The sequence below is a fragment of the Neolamprologus multifasciatus genome, chromosome 15 (genome assembly GCF_963576455.1).
Source record: "Neolamprologus multifasciatus chromosome 15, fNeoMul1.2, whole genome shotgun sequence".
In the NCBI taxonomy this organism is placed as follows: domain Eukaryota; kingdom Metazoa; phylum Chordata; class Actinopteri; order Cichliformes; family Cichlidae; genus Neolamprologus; species Neolamprologus multifasciatus.
This window is the reverse complement of record NC_140453.1, coordinates 8,608,465-8,621,467: the sequence shown is the minus strand read 5'-3', so window position 1 is coordinate 8,621,467 and position 13,003 is coordinate 8,608,465. Positions and strand designations below refer to the sequence as shown.

General features: G+C 41.8%; 1 protein-coding gene across 1 annotated transcript; it reads left to right on the top strand.

Moving 5' to 3' along the window:
- Positions 1-4,619: 4,619 nt before the first annotated feature.
- myb (MYB proto-oncogene, transcription factor) lies at positions 4,620-11,360 on the top strand. Its single transcript, XM_085133826.1, has 15 exons — positions 4,620-4,750; positions 6,348-6,465; positions 6,592-6,663; positions 6,761-6,853; positions 7,550-7,770; positions 8,211-8,439; positions 8,526-8,585; positions 8,670-8,774; positions 9,179-9,439; positions 9,896-9,984; positions 10,093-10,207; positions 10,322-10,417; positions 10,742-10,840; positions 11,017-11,100; positions 11,183-11,360. The coding sequence occupies exons 1-15, from the start codon at positions 4,728-4,730 to the stop codon at positions 11,294-11,296; spliced, it is 1,779 nt and encodes a 592-aa protein (XP_084989952.1). The 5' UTR covers positions 4,620-4,727; the 3' UTR covers positions 11,297-11,360.
- Positions 11,361-13,003: the final 1,643 nt, after the last annotated feature.

The window sequence follows — 13,003 nt, the reverse complement described above, 5'->3', positions numbered from 1 at the left end:
GGTAGCTATCACAATACCTCTCCTTAACCTGCCCAATAGCACCCATGCAAATGTCCCCAGCTAAAGAGTCAATGGGCTTTGGGCTTCCTCCTCAGCCTTCTACAAAGGAATTTTCATATACCCCTGCTCCTTTCTTTCAGTTTGGTTTCAGATGACTCAAGGTAGTTTTACATATTACCCTCAAAGAAAAAGATACATCTGGGGCCTGTGCAGAAAACACACACACACTTTTAATTTCCGTCTTTTCTTCCAAGTGATCCCAAACTCACATAAAGACTGGTTGTTTACTGATGTTGTGGCACTTGAATGTTTCTGTGTCCTACAGAATGTTATTTCTGCAGAAATATCCTCAAACCATCATTGCGCTTTAAAAGGATCTGTTGATGCTCAGAGAAGGTTACACAACCATCTCTGGAGTTTAGACTTCTTCACTTCACAGGCAGGCAGAAAGAAGAGGAAGTCAGGCAGACAGAAGAAGAAAAAACGCCAGGCCATTATCACCCTTAACAGCAGTGATCAACAAACAAAAGATCTCATCGCAAGCAAGGTGTGTCACAAGATCTGAAGACCTGTTTTGCATTAGTTAATGTTAATCCTTGTTAATGGATCGTCAGGAGAACACTGCAACAGACAGCAAGGAGACAGCCACCGCTTCTGCAGGTTGCAAGACAAGCCAGGGGATTGCTGGAAAATGTTTATTTAAAAAAAAAAAAAGCAGAGAAGTGTTGTGTTTGCACAGAGGACACTACTGCTTCCATCTGTGAAACATGGTGCTTTTTAATGTCAGGAGAAGCTGAATTTGGAACGACACCATTCTGGCTCATGTAGCATAAAATTAGCCCTCTGCACACAGTTTGTCCCAGCAAAGAATGGTTAAATGTAAAAAGTTAAAGGTCAACTACACTTATATTTTGCGGGGGGATCTTGGATTGCAGTCTTACAGGATAACAGCTATTTAATTAAAGTTGAATTTGAATAGATCAAAAAGTCATGGCTGTACACAGTGCTAAGAAATAATACAGAGTGGACACTGAGCTTGCTAGGTCGGGTAGAGGACAAGCAGCAAAATGTGTTTTATACAATGGAATAATAATATACTACAACACAGTAATTATGACCATTTTGCTCTCCTCAGCTTGATGTAATCAGCTGACTTAAAGCAGTCCTCATTTTACCCTTTCCAAAAAGATCTATGAAAAAATGGGAATTAATGGGGAGCCCTTGCTTGTTAATAACAAAAGTTGGATCTAGAAAATGTGTTTTAGTGTTTTAGTTAAAAAACCTTTGAGAATTCGTTTGGGGAGCAATTTAAAGATAATTTTAAGTGATTATTTTATTCTTTATCAGATTTTGATCATCAAGTCAACATGTGTAGCCCCATGCTAGACTACGTCCCTCTAAATATCCATGACTTTCAATGCAATGCATCAAATATATGAATTTTATACATAACACATTTGAAATTATCCACACAGCCGTTATTTTTGTCTCATTTAAAGTGGTTGAAGTTAATCAGAGAAGACCAGAAGGGCTGTGTTCATGCAACTTGAGGCCCCTTTCACTTAGTATGATGTTCAAATTCACAGGCCCACAATCAGGAGAGTCCCAAACACTGTGGCAGCATGGTGTGTATAGCAAGGCATGAAAGCAGAAAGCAACTGCTCTCCAAAGAAACACAGCAGCTTTGCAAGATTACGTCCAGAAAGGGTTATATGTAGATAATCCTCGATAGATGGGATTGTTATTAAATGTACAGTAAAGCATTATGTTAAAGACAGGAAACAGGTGATTTACAGTAAAAGCTTTATTTGTGAAAAACAATGTTAGTGGCATGCTTTGGGCCACTAACCAAACCATTTTTTCTTTTTTTTTGTGCACTGATACACCAATCAGCCAGTTTCAGATGATAATAATGGTGGACACACCCACACCAAGCATAGGTTCACAAACTCACACATTCTTATGCATGCTCAGAGAAAAACCCATATTTGCATGAAGGAGCCTGAATAATCTGCATTTGCAAGGCACACCTACACATATCACTAGGGTAGGTCATTAGTGGGTCATTAGTGGGTCCTTTTAAGTTTTTGATCAACAGCAAAGGGGCTGCATCTACATCTCAAAGTGATTAAACGACTCTCCACCAGCAACGCACAATACGTCCTACCATTTAGTAAGTAAATAGTTTAAAATGCATTATAAGCACCCAAGAATACTTTTCTTCCCTGACCAAATGGTTTATCTGGGCTCATTGTTCACTCAATTAAGACATGTAACCCTGTGGTAACAATATGAGTTGATCCCCTCAGGAAAGTAAGTTAAATATGTACAAATTTTCTTTAGTGCCATTAACAGTTAAAAAAAGAGGTGAAATTGTACATGCTTTGTCTTATATGCTACTTTTCCCTCATTTGTCAAAGATCTGTTTCTCCCGAGGGAGACAATAAAGCCTAATCTAACAGCACATTATCTAAGACCAGTGCTGTTCGTATATTTTCATATATATGTTGTTTTAACACACATAGCTGTCTGTTTCTCACTCCTTTTTGGTATTAGAGACCCTTCAGTTCCTCTTCAGCCTGAATGCAAACAAACACAGCTTCAAACTAACAGACATTAGAGAGCTTAAGGATTCTTTAGGTTTTATCACTGGCTGTGTAAACACTGCGGGTCGTTCAGGTACTTGAGGCAAAACTGACAGGACTGTAACTTGTGTACTCAGGAGTTGCCTGCGACGTATGAGGACAACCAAAATGAAGATGAAAAAAATAGATTAAGCAATCTAGTAGGGCACACTTTGAAGTTGTAGTCTACCTCCTTTAACTCATGTCCAAAGCTATAAACTGGAAAAAATTGTACTTGCTTCACTTCACTGAGCCATATAAGCACTTTTAGAGGCTGCATTAAGTGGCGAGTTTTTAGTCTACAGTAATGTGTGTGTGCATAAGCCTCCATCAGCCTGTTATTATCATTACTTCTCTGGAACAATAGATTGGTATCGGGTGATGGTAATCACAAGTGATTAGGACAATACGGCTGCGTATGTAGGAACAATAAGAAGACACATTTAAACCAATAAAGCATTAACCCACCCACCCCCCATGAAATGAATGGTTGAGTAGAGACAGCTCTAGCAATTCAGAGCTTCACCAAAACAAACTACACACAATATGTGACAAATGAGTTGGTTAAATAAAGAATAATTCTGAAGCTTTGCGGTATTACTAAGAAATAAGCAATATATTACAAGCCACGTGCATTAATAAGCGCAAACTCATCCAGTCTGTAGTTTCAATATTGATTATTTTAAGAAAATTCAAAGAGAAGAAATCAACCTAAAGAGGCAGTCATGTGTGGTTTAAAGGTGCCTATCCTGTGAGATAAGTGCAAATAAAGTACCACAAAAAAAGTTTAGTGCAATTGCAAGTTCTGTAACTTTTTTTCTTTTTTATGGGCAAACAATAACACAAGGCCTGTTCTATGTTTTATCACCAAGAAACATCTGTGGAACCAGGAGGCACCCTACAAACAGGTAGGCAATCACCACTGGGCTCATTGTAACTTCACTTTCCTTGCATACCATAAACCTATTTGTATTGTTTTCTTCAGACAGATGCATTTCCTTCTCCTTTTGAGTGACCTGGCTGGTGCGCTTAAGGACACGTTTGAGAAAATCAACCAGGAACTTGTATTACAAGACAGGACCAACTCTCTCACACTATATTGGGCACTTATTAAGGAGTCCTGCTGCTTCCCCAGTTTGATCTATCTCTATAGAAGAAACGATCAAATCAATAACTAGTAAGGTTCATGACAACTTTTCCTTTTGGCTTCGCTGCTGCATTGTACCCTGACCTGTTCAGAATTATATTAATAAAAGAGCTATTAAACTTCCTCTCCTGAAATATTGCATCATTAGGCAGGTTTCATGTGTACTATCTGAGTAGAGGCTTACAAAAATAAGGTCAGAGATCACTTTTTTTATCATACAAAGTAGATCCCATATCGCATTCACTTATTAACCCTATTCAAAGCACATTTCAAATAGGCATCTTCTGGCAGAACGATATGTCATACAAATCCTGTATATTTTCATTACTTTACTTTATACTCTCTCCACTGGGAAGCTGATATCTTTTGCCATTATCTTGTGGCTGTATTGTAATTTATTCTGACTTTCATATCCCCCTGAAAGGAGAGGAAACCTGTCACACACACCATTAATAGGGTCAGACCTAAATCCAATGTATTTAATTTGTCCTAATAAATAGAGTGAATGTGACCAGTTAGCTTAGCATGTATTGTATCTAATTTTATGTTATAATGGTGTCTACTAAAGCCAGTTGTGGTTTTGATAGTACGGGGTCTCTCACTGCAAAACTCAACATGCTTTCAGGATATATCTACGAGAAACATCACATTTTCTTATAGGGGGCATCTGCTTGTCCATTAAAACTCGGACTTGCTTAAACTGTAGACAGAGAAATTGTCTTGAAGAAACGCCCGGGGGTCCACAGCCTCAAGCCACGACCGAGAGGCGCCAAATACAGACTGGAGGCGCGGCGTATTGGTGAAGGGCGAGCACAAGGGGCGGGAAGGGGCGGGTCCGTAGAATCAGCGGTCGCGTTTTAAAAGTGAAGCTGAAAGTGAGGAGCGAGAGCAAGTCAGTGCTGTCTGTCGGCTAGGTGCTTACCGCGTTCACCAAACACCGTCAGCAGACTTTAAGCATGATTCGGCGGTCCAGAAGCAGGTAAGAGAAACATGAGCAACGACTTTAGCAGCTTTAAAGCTTTCCTTTCTGTCTCTCAAAGACTCACAGCTATTACTGTAGTTTTCTCGTGAGGCATTATTTCACTTGGATACGGCGTGAAGTAAGTGCGAAGAGTGCATCCTCTTGCCCTAGCTCGCGCGTGTGTGTTTATGTTTACATATATATTTTTGATATATTTTTTACTTCATATATACATTATATACATATATATATGTGGTCAGCCTGTACTGTGCGCGAGCCCTTTACTTTTCTTCAGAGCTGTGGAGCGCTCGCGCCAATGACAGGTGGCTGGTCATCGCTCGGCTGTGACAGTGCTGTGCCGTGCACGCTTCGCCGTGTCTTAACTCGCGGATAGTAAAAACAGGCTGCAAAGCAGTTCATCTGCCACCGATTTTCGCTCTTTTCGATGAAAACTTGCACACGCTACACACACGACTGCTTCCCAGCATCTCCGACCGAGCGCGAGGAGCGATGGATATTATTTTGGAAACCTGCGCTCTACTCCACGCGGAGACCCAATGCTATTTTTCTCCCTTAAATTACACACATTAGGTCTTGTGCGCGAATCTCATGTTTGAGATGTCGGGGAGCCTTTTTGAGGAGTTTCTTTGCACACACACAAAAAAAGCCACCGTTTTATCCTCATCGTAATTAGAAGAAACTGCACCCGGAGTTAATTTGATTGGTTTAAAAGTAATTATCACTTCTTTTCATGAAGAGCCGATCCAGCTGATTAATCGTTCTTCTTGAGAGCGCTGTAATCATCTTCTATTGTTTGCTTGCCTTTTTGTTTGTTTCACGCTAATTATCTCATTTGCGCTGAAACGCAGAGGTTGTTGGATAAAATTGAGAGAAGTTGTTTATTTGTTCGCCTCTGCGAGTAGTAGTCACGCATTTGGGCAAAAGGAAAATAAGGAAGATTATGGCGTGTAAATATCCTTCTGTACGCATGCACACACACACACAAACACACACGCACGTACACACACAGTGGGGTTCCTCTTCACCTGTCGTACTGTATGACAGCACAACTACCTACCTGTCCCGCATTCTGATTAGTTGACCACATTGTGTGTGCGTGCGCGCGCGCGAACGTAAACTCTGTGTGCACGTGTGCGTGTGTTTCCGTGTGCGCATGGCTGTGCTGTACAATGCCCTGTGCAAGTTTGAACAAGCCAGGGTCACAAAATTATGATCGCATGTGCCAATCCAGGTATCTGTGGAAACTAAAAACACTGGAACCTGTTCGTCCTCCCCTTCCTCCCCCCCCCCCCCTCTCTCTCACACACACACACATGCACACCCCCTGTGGGTGTCTTGGCTAAAAGCCTGCAGCCAAACCTTCAAGAATGACTGGTTTTCTCTCTGTGTTGGAGTTAAGCGAGTGACTAAAAGAGAGGGCTGAGTTTTTTTTAATGCACCTCATAAAGAGATTAATAGGGAGTAGTTTAGAACAAGTAAAGTACTTATTGTCCTATTATTCTCCTGTCTATTATCCTACACTCTTCTTTTTCCACGCAGACTCCACCTTTTTTTTAAAATCTTGCCCTCTGTGTGTGTGTGTGTGTGTCTGCAGTCTGTACAGCAGTGAGGATGACGAGGAGGAGACTGAGATGTATGAACATGATTATGATGGATCATTGCCCAAGCCTGGGAAACGCCAGCTCGGCAAGACACGCTGGACACGAGAAGAGGTATATACACACACGCGCGCGCACACACACACACACACACCCACACCTGTCAATACAGTTCAAATTCTGCTGTTCAATACTAAATATTAGTGACATATTTTTAAAAAATGTACTCTCTTTTTTCAGGATGAGAAGTTGAAGAAACTTGTTGAACATCATGGAGCAGAAGACTGGAAAGTAATTGCAAGCCTATTAACTGTAAGTAGCAGGCATGAGGCCCTGATTTGTCTGCGTGCAACTTCCCATTGTGTGGAGATGATCACAAACTGTATTTTGTTTTTCTCTCTCTACACAGAACCGTACAGATGTGCAGTGCCAACACAGGTGGCAGAAGGTTCTCAACCCAGAACTCATTAAAGGACCGTGGACCAAAGAGGAGGACCAGAGGGTAAGAGCACACTGTACTTTTGGGGGGGTTTGGGGGGGAGGGTGGCATGGAAAACTGTAAATATAAATGCAAGATTAACTTGCATGTGGAGTTTGTAGTGTGCTTTAGCCGTGTGTTATGTTATAACAGTCATTAGTGGTGACCTTACGGTGTAATTGTTAGAGTGGGCTTTATACTAACTGGATACCACTGAGATCAACAATTACTTTGTGTTCCTGTGTTTAAAGCAACTTCTCTGTAGCAACTCCTGAACTGTGGTTGCACACTTTTACTCATCCTTACACAACATATAACACGTTTAGGAGTTATATTTCCACCCAGATGCCACTGTAATGATTAGCAGAGTGGCTAATGTTCCAATGGAAACTCCCTCACCGCTCACCAGCAGGTGTTCTCAATCACTTACACTAGCGAAAGATCAAGAAAGAGAGAGAAGGAGGAAGGAAAAGCAGTGCATTTAGTAAAACGTCTGAGATTTTTATGGATAATAATTGTTTTTATTTCTTCTCTCCCTCCTGTTTTCATATCTCTGTACCACTCTACTTCTCCCTCCCCTCCCTGTTATTACTCCTTCCTTCCTCTTTCCCCATGCCCCTCTACTACCATTCACTTCTTCCTTTTCAACACTCTCCCTCCTCCTCCTCCTCTCTTGCCTTTCCTCTTTCTCTCACCCCTCACAACCCTAAAAATCCCCAGGTGATCGAGCTGGTCCAGAAATACGGCGCCAAACGCTGGTCAGTGATCGCCAAGCACCTGAAGGGGCGAATTGGCAAGCAGTGCCGCGAGCGCTGGCACAACCACCTGAACCCAGAGGTTAAGAAGACTTCCTGGACGGAGGAGGAGGACAGAATAATCTACCAGGCGCATGAGAAGCTGGGCAATCGCTGGGCAGAAATCGCTAAGCTGCTCCCTGGCAGGTGAGGTGGAGAGAGGGAAGAAGAGGCAGAAAAGGAGAAGCTAGATGAATCACTGAAACCTTGTTGGTTAGCTGTGCAATGTTGCGGTTAAGAGGCTGAAATGGAGGGGAGGGCACGCCAATAAAAGTGAGCATGAGAGAAAATGGAGTTGTGGACATAGAACGCAAGCTGGGAAAGAAAGGTTAAAAGGCTAAGTTAGGACGTGGGGGGAAGGTGTAGAATGACAGAAGAGAAAAGAGATAAATATGTGGTTATTGTAATTGCTTTGCACTGATAACCTTAACAATTGCGCACATTTTTAAGTATGCGTGTATGTGTGTGACTGAGACTTTTCCTATCTCCCTCAGCGTGTGCGTGCGCCTGCATTGATAAAGCTGCTGTGTGCAGCTAGAGGATGTCACATCACCTTTAAGTTAACACATGTCCCTTATGACCCGCAGGACCGACAACGCTATAAAGAACCACTGGAACTCCACCATGAGGAGAAAGGTGGAACAGGAGGGCTACCTCCAGAACACAGCCAAGAACAGCAGCCCCTCGCTTCCCGCCAGCCGCACTTACGTGAAGACCAACAATCAGATCATGTGCTTTCCCCAACAGCCCGGTCACACGCAGCTGACTTCCAACTTGCCGCTCAGCTACGCCACCTACCTGTCTGACGCACGTAGAGTAAGTGGGCTTTAAACCAGAATTTAGGCAGATCTCCGCCCGCAAGACCTTGCATTTATTAACGTCTGCTTCTTTCTCTGTAACAGGTGCACTCCACTCCTCTCCTCTCATTCAATATGAACATACTCAACATTCCCCAAGTCCAGGTAAGAATCGCAAACCTGAGCGGCGATCGAAAGATGAGTTGTTTGGATTGAATTGGTGCTCACGCATTTCTTCTGCTCTTTCAGAGACACTATAACGAGGAGGACCCTGAGAAGGAGAAGAGGGTGAAAGAGATCGAAATGCTGCTCATGTCAACAGAAAATGAACTGAGGGGCCAGCCATCACTACCGGTGAGTCACACTCGGATCTGCGTCTGGATTCAGGAGGGTGAAACATGTGACAGCACAATTTATGTGTTGGTTTTTTTGACCCTGGCTTTAAGGACAGTGGTTGGACTTGTGTTTTTTGTGTGTGCATGAGGAGGAGGAAACATCTGGGTGGTCTGTTTCTGCAAAAAGTGATGCAATAGGATCTTATCACCATTTCTTTTGGGTTTGCATGACCCCTTGTGCAATTCTCTACTCAACACTTCTTCTGTCGGCCTTTACATTAAAGTTCCCCTTCTCATTTGATCACGGTTGAGCGTTCCCTGCGCTTCTTATATCTGTGCTTCCTTTGCACTCGCTCCTCTGTGCTTCTGTGTTTTCAGGTGATTATTCTTTTCCAGTCTGTAACATTTTTTTCCTCTCTCCAGATTTGTTCGTTCTATCAAAACTGGACCAACCAGAGCTCCATGTCCAACAGCTCAGAAGGTGCTGCTCTGCCTTTACCTCATCACCAGGCAGCCAGCCAGGAACTGTCTCTTGACCAGAGCAGCTCAGCTGAGGACAGCGCCCCCACAACACCCGTCGAAGGCATTAACGGCAACAACAGCAACAACAACAACAACAGTCCCCACAACAGTCCTGCGTTCTCAAATCCAATGCCGGGGCTTATGGAATCCATGATTGACTCAGTAAGTATCTTCCTTACACTGTGTCGTGCTATATTATGTTTTTATTTTTGTCTGTCATGATCAACTGGAACCAGTTGAAGAAGATGCCCTATAAATTAGAAACACAGATATAATAGCGGGCCTTGACCCAGAATTTCCCACCCTTTTCCCAGAGCCTGTTAGCTGTGGGTTCTTGGAAAGGAGCGCTCTTAAAGCAGACAGGGTCTTGCCCAATCGGTGCTCAGCAACTGCTAAAGAATCATTGACTGGTTTCATGTCGAATGCCAACCCATGTGAAGTCACAAATCTACTCTGTTCACCCTCACAGGTCACATGACCCGTGCTTACACAGTCACCGCACAAAACTAGTGTTTGTCCCATTGTTTAGCTTAGCTTAGCGTGCTACACGAGTTGCCTGGTTGTCAAAGCCTTGTCAGTGGTCTTTAATTTAATGTTTTCTTCCTTTTTATTTCACAGTTCCTCAACCAGCCAGTGAGCCCAGAACACTCAGACAATCTACCCTTTAACTCGCCTGTGCCTGCAAGCCTCCTAAATGATAATGAATTGTAAGAAGCTTTTGTTCTCATCACTTTTATTATGCAAACCTGTTATTGTTATATGAGCCTTTTTTAACAGCTGTTTTTTTTTGCGCTTTTTCTTTCCTCTCTCCTCAGGCTCATGACGCCCAATATGTGTGAGTCAATTCTGGAGTCAACCCCACGTACACCCACGCCTTTGAGATCAGCCTCGACCCATCAGGAGATCAAATATGGCCCTGTTAAACTAATGGTGAGAGACTTTAATGTGTGTATATATCCCTCGGTGCTTAAATTGACATGCAAACTGCTGCTTTCCACACTGCATTGTCCTCGGGACTCACTCTGAGGTTTGTGTTGTTTCCAGAACACCACTTTGGGGCAGCAGATGGTTGGGTCCATCAAGCAGGAGCCAGTGGAAGATGCCATTAAGCATCCTCCATTTAAGAAGATAAAGCAAGAGGTACTTTCCACCCTACATATGCATGTACAGATATGCATAAAAAAGAGCATGCGCATATGATGTGAGACTGACATAAGAAGTGTTATTTTGTATCTTAAGAAAATAGCGAACAAGGGTGAAATAGCAAACCCAGCCATTTGCATGTTGCAGTGACAAACGTGTTTTGTTTTTGTTTTTTAGTTACATTTTGCAACACGTTTGACATCAGCTTAAAGAATAGCTTGAGGTTAATTTTTGTAAGCCAAGCTTGTGTGACTTGGTTACAAAAAGAGGAAAATGTGGTGCTTTAAATGACCGTGTTGTGTTTTTTTCCGGGGGTCCTAGGTCGAGCTCCCATGCAAGAGGAGCCACTGCATGCAGTGGGCAGGGCAAGAACTTAACAGGCAGCTCTTCTCCCCCAGTCGCCCAGCTCAGGAAGTATCGGTAAGCTGACGTTTGACCTTAAGTCAGACCTTCTTATGTGTTTTTGTTTTGTTTATGTGAGTCCATCAATGAGTACGCACAGGATCAACCCTAAGATCCTTTACTATGCACCCCTTTTCAGTCATTGTACTGTAATTATTGTGTTGTTAACAAGTGTTGTTGCATTTTTCTTTCAGGACCTACTTACAAGCTCACTCTTGAACGAAGACGGACACAAAATCTACCAGCTCCCTCACAGAAGCCTGAATAACCCACTACAGGTTTGTGTGTAATTAAATCATAAATTTATAAAATAGCTTTGCATGTTAACATAAAAACTCATCATCTTCGTTTTTCTTACAGCAGCAACAGCTGGGTTCCTGGGATCTGTTGGCCTCCGGGAAAACAGAGGAGCACATACTGGCCTCGGAACACAAGTTCTTGAGTGCTTTCCCTTCAAGGACACTGATGATATAGACTGAGATAAATGCTGATCCAAACACATCAACTTTTCCTGCACTGGAGTTTAAAAAAAGAAAGAGGAAAAAAAGCCCTTAGCTCAACCAGGCTAAGGTGTTAGCTCAACCAGCTGAAGCAGTAGAAAATGGTTGGAGCAATGGATGGATCAAGCAGATGTTTACTTGTTTACTTCTGGAACACAGGCGTTTACGGCATCACTGGGTTCAAAACTCAAAGAGTTTTCGCTTTCACCTACACTTGTGGAACAGACGGGCGGATACATATTTGCGGTGGTACAGTCATTGGGAGAGGCTATATGCCACTGATTTTTTCACACTTACATTTGTTGGATTTGTACCAACCAAAGACTTTTTTTAAGGAGGGAGGGGGGTGACTTTTTTAAAGTTTTTAAATTTTTAAATTTCCACACTTGTTGAACAGACGGGCGGATACATATTTGCGGTGGTACAGTCATTGGGAGAGGCTATATGCCACTGATTTTTTCACACTTACATTTGTTGGATTTGTACCAACCAAAGACTTTTTTTAGGGGGGGAGGGGGGGGTGACTTTTTTAAAGTTTTTAAATTTTTAAAATTTTCTTTGGTTTTATTGTATTACAAACGGGGAAATGGTGACCATGTATGCCTTGGGCTGTATTATTAATTACACATGTTGATAGTAATATAAAGAACAAGCTCATTAATTTATTGATTTTTTTTTTTTTACATTATGACTTTGTTGCTGTTGTTTTACAATTGGCCAATGGAGCAGTGTTGTATTTCAGAGTATTTAAGCCCTTTTAGCATTATCGTACATCCAAAGTCATAATGATTATTTTCTAACTGACCTCTGTATTTCAAACATGAAACAGTTTTTATTTTGTTTTGGTTTTTTACCTTTTTTTGTCCTTTTTTTTTAATTATTAAGGGGTTTTTAATGGGTCTACTGAGAATTTCAAGTGTTTGGTCTTTGCCACCTCATGTAAACACTCCACTGCTGAACAAGGACTGCTCGGTCTGTTCTCGCACCACTATGCAACTACAATTTTTATACTTTTTTTTATACAACAGAAAGGGGCCAGCCTTTTTAGTATTACCTGACAACCACATCGGCGCCTTTATTTCATAGGAATTGAGTTTTCATTTCATGTTTTTTTGATTTATTTCTGGCCTTCACAGTATCCCCCCCAACCGGGAAAAGATTCAATGAACAAGCAATTCTTAGAATTTAGATACATATATATATATCTACAGAAAGAGAGAGAATTTATTTATACATTTGAAAATCCGAAATGCATTTATATTTGAAACCTGAGCTTCACCCAGTAAGAGTAAGACCAAGCTGCACTTGAATTTTATATTCTCCTTAAAACTGTGAGAGTAGCAAACACTGATATTAATGCTACAGCCAAAATCCCATTTTTTTTAAAAAAAAGAGAAAGAAAGAAACATTTCTTCTGATGGATTTACACTGTTGTAAAAGTACACTCAACAATCATTTTGTGTCCTTTAACGAAACTGCAGTAACTCGTGTCAAACACTTAGCACACTTTTTGTAAAAGCATTTACACATGCCAAGTTTTTATACTTCTACTTTTGACTGCCTACTCAATAAAGTGTGCTGTTTTTATAACAACCTTGTGTTCAGTGTTTAATCTCTGACGTTCAGCGTACTAAAGTTGATAGCAGTTCAAACACAGCTACTCGTGGACAATAATATATGG